At 37.9% G+C, this 7,181-nt stretch overlaps 1 protein-coding gene across 1 annotated transcript in view; it reads right to left on the bottom strand.

Annotated features, from left to right (window-relative positions):
• Nucleotides 1-240: 240 nt before the first annotated feature.
• The window catches only part of LOC142977491 (uncharacterized), a 77,962-nt gene continuing 71,021 nt past the window's right edge, over nt 241-7,181 (bottom strand). The window contains exons 12-17 of the mRNA XM_076121392.1: nt 6,084-6,207; nt 5,658-5,746; nt 4,335-4,464; nt 3,228-3,319; nt 2,555-2,741; nt 241-1,522 (exon numbers count right to left, since the gene is read on the bottom strand). Of these exons, the coding sequence (XP_075977507.1) occupies nt 2,580-2,741; nt 3,228-3,319; nt 4,335-4,464; nt 5,658-5,746; nt 6,084-6,207 (597 nt within the window). The 3' untranslated portion in view covers nt 241-1,522; nt 2,555-2,579. The remainder of the gene's footprint in view (nt 1,523-2,554; nt 2,742-3,227; nt 3,320-4,334; nt 4,465-5,657; nt 5,747-6,083; nt 6,208-7,181) is intronic.

Below are 7,181 nucleotides of genomic sequence, written 5' to 3'. Positions count from 1 at the left end.
GCGTGGTAGGCTCAGGCCTAATCCCTCCCTCATTTCAAGAGGAAATCCCTTCTCTCCAGTTATATTTAGACATTCGTATACCCTTACCATTACCTTCTGGATACAGGCCGCATCAAATCGGTCATACTGGAAATCTATGGGGAAACTGTATGTTCACCAGTGGACGTCCCATGGCTGAGATGATGATACCCTTACCTTATACATATATAGATAGTAAATAATTAGGTACAACAATCTTTAACATTCAGTTTATTAATTTATTAAGATTTTAAGTATAAAACATTTAATTTGCATTACAATATACATATATCTACTTACATTTCATATAGTTTTACTATGCATTATTTATAGACGCCTCACTCAGACTGATTAATTATGATTTTGTTATACCCATTTACAGAACATATCGCAGTTTCTTATTTCTAGTAATATTACATATTCCAACTGTGACTCCTGCCTCATATAGATTTCTTTCAGTGAGCTCGTGAGGTAACCAAATATCGAGCTTTTTTGTGTAGAGAAAAAAATTTATTACAAGTTCACACATATTATAATCCAAAAAGATTTTTTCCCCGACCTAATATATATATACTCAAATGCCCGCGACTTCGTCCGTGTGGTTTATGACTTACAACAGAATTTTTATACAAACTTTCATCCCCTATTGTATCCCCTTGGTGGTAGAATTGATCAAAAATTCTTTCTATGCGAATCCTACCCCATAACATCAAACCTGCATGTCAAATTTCAGCTCGATCCGTCCAGTGGTTTGGGCTGTGCGTTGATAGATCACCATGTCAGTCGGCTAGTCACCTTTGAGTTATATATATTTAGATATATTTAATATGAGAGTAAATAAAATTTGTAAATAATAAATGTGTTTATTCATTATGTGATGTATCAACAGCATATCATTAAATAGACTAGAATATCATTAGTAAACTTAAATACAGATTTACTGCCCACTTCGGCACAATTATATCTATCTAAAAATATGGTTAAATTGTGGGCATGTGAATTGACAACGAAAAATTAAAAATACTTTTTTTTCTTTATACTCTTATAAGCTACACAATTTTTACCAATCTCCCCCAACTAAACAATAAAAATAACAATTATATTTCATTTGTTTCAACAAATAGTATATTTATATGAAATTTATGTTCATCAATTATCTGGTTCTTCCTGTATGACAAGATGTCCCATACATCTAAAGAATAAATCTAAAGAAGTTTTTAAGGACCCTACCAAGTGGCGTTCTCTGGCCTCTGCACGCTCGTATGGGAAGAAGTCGTGATTGTATGTATGTATATTGTACGTATTATCTTAATTACTTTATTTGTTTTTTATACGGCAAAGTTAACCGTTACGAGAGTTGGGCAAAGTTTGTCATCAACAAAAATGTTGTTATAAATTAATTTGCACATTTTCAGCATGATTTTTTATTTTTTCTTCTTAATGTTTTAACATGGTGGCAGTCTCGCTATTTCCTTGTCAGATAAGATTTTGAATTCTCTGCTACCTAAAAAATAAAATTAATCTATGAGATTTTCTTAAGACTTTTTAAACTCTGCTTAACTCATTCTATAGGCGCTCTCTTGATAATTATATAAATAAATACATTTATAAATTTAATCCACTAGAGTCCCACTGCTAGGCAAAGGTCTCCTCCCCGAACGAGGGAGGGATTAAGGCTTTGAGTGCGCCATGCTGGCCAAGCGCTGGTTCGGGACTTTGTATACTTTCAAGAACTGTTCTAAAAAAGTCTCAGACATGCAAGGTTGCATCACGATGTTTTCAAAATTATTTCTAATACACACTTTAACTTCGAAAAGTCATTGGTGTATTGCCTCGGGTTCGAACCGTCGACCACTTGCGTGGGAGGTGCTAACTTAGAAGAAGAAAATAATTTAAAATAAAGATTCGACAGTACAATATTGAATACGACTAATAAACCAAATTTCTAAGCACCGTCTAAAATTCTACGATAAAATGCTAAAATTTCTTCTAAAAAAATTTCATGGTTTGCGTTCATCTGGTCCACACAACCTTGGCAACTATTACGACCGTTATTGTAATCAACGCTATTGAGTCACTCTCAAGCTGTTGAAGTTGCGAAAGTAGTGACGTAGACACTTGACGTCAAACATGAGGATACGAGCCCACGGTGAGATGAATCAGACGGATCTTATAGCAAAGGAGGTAAGGTACCAAAGTCAAGGTCCTTGTAACAGGATGAACACAGGAAGGAACGAGTCACTTAAGAAAGATTTCTTGCGCAATACGATCTCCTGAAGAGCAAAGGTCAGATTTTGTAGTTTATTTTTTAATCGGGCGTTTATCACATACATCAATTTTTTTCTTTGAAATTTAGAAGGAATGTGTAAAAAGGCACATGTAATATATAAGAAGGAGAAGACGGAACCATTATTGTTTCGGGTCTGGTTATACTATGTGTCAGTTGTTTATATGTTTGTAAGAGTCCCTGCGACACAAAAGCAATTCTTAGTGCGGGAGTTATCTGAAAAAGATATAAATATTATTACCCACGTACTTTAAACACATCTATCGTAGAAAAGTTACTGTTTCCTCGTCGAATCCGTTTGATATCTGGGAGAGGATCGTTGTGAGTGAATTCTCGTTAGAAAATTCGGTGTGCAGTCTAAGGACGCTGAGGTGGGTCGTTCTGGTGATGGTCCAATCCTTCCTTCCAGCCAGTGGGTCGTCATTTCCCCCTTTCCCTGAAAAATATCACTATTATTTTCTTTTTGTTTGCTTGTACCGCTAGAAAAAGGCCTCTCCTTGCTTTAAATTGCTTATTGTTCACTGTCTAATAGTTTATTTACTCACACGGTGAACTATTAATTCATATTACTATTACTATTAATTCATATAGTATCCAATCAAGTGCCAGTCGGGCAGGGGCATGAAGGGTTCCGTACTGTCATAACCAAAAAGCACGAAAAAAACACGTTTAATGTATGGGGACCACCCTTAATATATCCATTTTTATTTTTAGTATTTTTTGCTATAGCGGCAATAGAAATACATGATTTGTGAGAATTTCAGCTTCCTAGCTATTACGGTTAATGAGATATGTACAGACGGACGGACAGACAGACAGGGAAGGCTTAGTAATAGGGTTTCGTTTTTACCTATTAGGTACGGAACCTAAAATTTACGCTGGTTTTTTGGATAGAGAGGAAGAATTCGGATTATAACCTTACCTTTACATCAACCACTCCTCTCGGTGATGTTATAAAAAGACCTGTTTTGTCTAAAGCCCGCTTGACGTCTTCAGAAATTTGAATTTTCATTGCTGGAATAAAATATACCTTTTTAATGTTTATTAAACTGAAGTAAATTAAAAAGTGAGGGATAGCCGAGTGGTATAAGTTGGTATCTCTCACGCAAGTGGTTGACGGTTCGAACCCGAGGCAACACACAAATAAATTTTCGAAGTTATGTGTGTTTTAGATATAATTATCACTTGTTCCAACAGTGAATGAAAACATTGTGATACAATCTTGCATGCCTGAGAGTTCTTTAGAACAGTTCTTGAAGGTATGTAAGTCCTCAACCTGTACTTGTCCGGCGTGGCGGACTCAAGGCCTAACCCCTCCCTCATTAGAGGAGGGCCCTGCCTAGCAGTGCGACATTAATGGGTTAAAATTGTTAAGTTTAAATTAACAAGTCTGTAGCTCGATTCTCTACTACTATCGACTACCGACAAACGGCTTACCATCGAGAAATTTTGTATGAAAATCTGATCAGCGCCTCTGACGGGCGTCGTAGGAAATATTTTGGCAGTACATTCTAAATGTCAAAATTTTGATACTCTATAGTACCGACTGTACAGAATCGCGCTACTGTTTGCTTTATATCGGCTTATGTCATGTGGTGCAATAATTGGAGAGAGGTCTGGCGCAGTGTAGTCACCACTGGTTATACGTAATATACGCAAAACTGGCGCTAAATGGTTTCGCAGAAATACCATGAACATACTATGGGACATCATACTTACTTGGTGAAAATTTATATCGAAACTTTATAAACATTTTTATTTAATTTACAATGCGGGCCAAGTTTTCTTTTAGACTGTTTTGATGTACTAAAACGGAGACGGCCTTTGTGGCGCACTGGTTAAAATGGTCGCCACAGCACTACCAGTGCGCCGAGACGTATCCCGGTGGGTTCGATTCCCACACGGAACAAATATTTGTCCGATCTAATAATAGTTGTACATTGTTGTTTGTATGTTTGTTAAAGTCCCCGCGACACAAGAGCAATTCTTATTACGGGAGTGGTCATTCAAAAAACAAAAAATAACCTACATTCCCCTGTGCTCTCCATTCTGCTTGCAGTATTGATAGTATCTCCAAATAAGCAATATCTAGGCATCTTGCTGCCCACGATGCCGGCAACGCACGGTCCTGTGTGGATTCCACTCCTCATACAGAGAGTCTGAAACAACGGTAGATAGGTGACTATCATTTTTCAAGGCGTGTTTAAACATTTTACTACTTTAAGCTTTAGTCTCGTCGACAATATAACTACATCCTACTAATATTATAAGTGCGAAAGTTTGTGAGGATGGGTGTGGCTGTATGTTACTCTTTCAAGAAAAATTAACTGGACAGAATTTAATAAAATGTGGTATTTTTATAGCTTACAACCTGGATTTACATAATTTCTACGCTTGTCGAGGTTTATTCTGTGGATAGGTGATCTTTTACATATCGAGGTCCTCCGTGTTTCGGAAGGCAAGATAAATTGTGAGTCCCGGCTGTCATTTTTAAAAATCTTTGACAGTCGGAAGCTTGAAAGTCTTGTCACAACCCAGGTAACTGGATTGTGGCGGTTAGACAGGCAATCGCTCCATGTAAAATACTGGTATTCAGCTCCATCCCGTGAGCCTCGAAGCCAACTCCAAAAGAGTTTGGAAGAAATTAAAGATGTGCATACTTTTTACCCTTGAAAATCGTTCAGAATCTTTCAGAAGTCGCGGTAAAAGAATAGGTATCTTACGTATGGCTGATCATCAAATACAGACAGCTAATGATTTGTTGGCGATAAAATCAGCAAAATAAATCCACCAATGAATTGCGTTTGAAGGCAACAACAGATTTATATCGTAACACGAGTATACATACCTAATAAAATACTAATTATAAAAATAAACATGCAACTACTACAAAAAGAACGGTACATGAAAGTGATCCATATAATGATAACAGTGGTAAAGCAAGCGCTGATTGGCTGCTAATGACGTGATATGGGAAAGCTGGACCAATCAGACGGCTTTGCGCATACGCTATAAACCAAAGCAACCAATAAAAAGGACAGAGAATATGTAAGTGTCAAATTCTATACATAAGAGAAATCACTATACCTACTCGGGCCATTTCAAACGTGTAAACTAATTAATGTCATTTCTTCAGAGTCTCTCGCTCGCACTTACACATTGTCACAATCATTTTATTCTTTTGTATATTTTGACTATCATAAGTGTCAAATGTTGACACTTATGTTAGTAATTACTAAATCTACTTGTTTGCAAAATAGTAGTAAATATAAGAGTACGTATGAATAAGAGAGATGAGAATAAATAAAAGAAAATATGATACATAGACACAAACAGTTACCTAAATAAGTACCTGGTCGGGACGATGCGGCAGTCGGCACATGGACGTCGCTTCAAGCAGTTCTAGTGCCATGTTCGCTATTTCCGTAGCATGCTTATTGCCTTCAAAGTATAAAATATTTATGTTTCATATGTGTTTCATGTGTCCCACTGCTGAGCATACAACTAAAATATTCTGCTGTACGTTGTCCATCGGTCAGTCAGTCACACAGAAATTTTAGGAAGACTTTTATCTGTTGATGATTGTTTATACAAAATGTTGACTCAGGCAGTTAGGCTTGCAATTAGCGCTGTAGGTTGCTAAATGTAGTTTTCTTGTTAGATCTTTTTTTGATGGGAAACCGGCTAGCCTGTTTCTAGTAAAACTTGGCAGAATCATATCCTGGGGAGGGTTTTAAACAAAAAAAGTCAACGGGCTGAGCTAGATTTCGTTACTTACCATTCCTCACCGGTAGCCCAGAAGCAACCATGTATGAATCCCCAATCGTCTCAATTTTATAAACGTCATAACATTCAATCTTTTCATCAAACAACTTGTAGACTGAGTTTAGAAAACTAATCACCTGAAACAAAATATGTACTTCAGAAATCAAAATCAATAGCCGCCTTTACACACACACTCTATCGCACGTTCTTAGGAAAGTGCAGGTAACACGCGGGAAAGCAGCGCGGTCTTCGCTCGCGATTTTCTTCGCGGGCTCGACAGATGAGCGCGGCGCGTAGTCTTTCCTTTCCCCTTGCACCCGCGATTGTTGTCTCATAAGCGATAAAGTGTGTGTAAAGGTGGCTAAATGCTGCCAGTATTCTGGGAACGTTGCCGATGGACGGTAATTTAGACTATCATACAAAAAATTCTCGTAAGCCGGTTGTCGATACTCTCGAACTAATCATACCGTACGCTGGGAGTACCTACCAACACGTGATAATAATAAGTGATTCTCACTACGTTTGCCGGCGTCCTCGTGACGTAATTCAATGTCACTCGTACAATCGGTTCGTATACGGATCCCACGTGGGTGTACGAGCACGCGTCACCGGCATTCCTTGCGTAAGTAACATAACAACGGACGTTCACGTTACGTTTTTGATAAGTAACGTTTGCTTTTACATCCGGTGATAATGTCAGAAAAGGACCATGACTTTTTTCAAAACTACTATTGCTTATGCCAGGAATTGTTTCCTGCATATACGTACAGACTCTATTTCGTGAACTAACATATTCAAACTGAACATAATATAATACACGGTTACGACGGCCAGTTGATCCCACGATCCTGCGCCTGACCAGAGACAGGTCAGGCGCAGGACCGTACTCCCCGAAGCACGCAGGTCTAAGACCTCAATTTCTTAACTCTGGGCCATACCTGAGAATTTTTTTAGACCGAGATTTCTTGCGCCGCAGTCACATACACTACCGCGCCACAGAGACAGTCACATACATCTATATAACATACAAACAGGCAACAAAAGTAGCTCACAAGTCACACACCTCTTCAGACTTACCTCCAAAAAAAAGTTAAGAATGCGTTGAATGATA

The sequence above is a fragment of the Anticarsia gemmatalis genome, chromosome 13 (assembly GCF_050436995.1).
Source record: "Anticarsia gemmatalis isolate Benzon Research Colony breed Stoneville strain chromosome 13, ilAntGemm2 primary, whole genome shotgun sequence".
NCBI classification, from domain to species: domain Eukaryota; kingdom Metazoa; phylum Arthropoda; class Insecta; order Lepidoptera; family Erebidae; genus Anticarsia; species Anticarsia gemmatalis.
The sequence above is the reverse complement of the archived record's forward strand: the minus strand, read 5'-3'. Positions and strand labels throughout refer to the sequence as shown.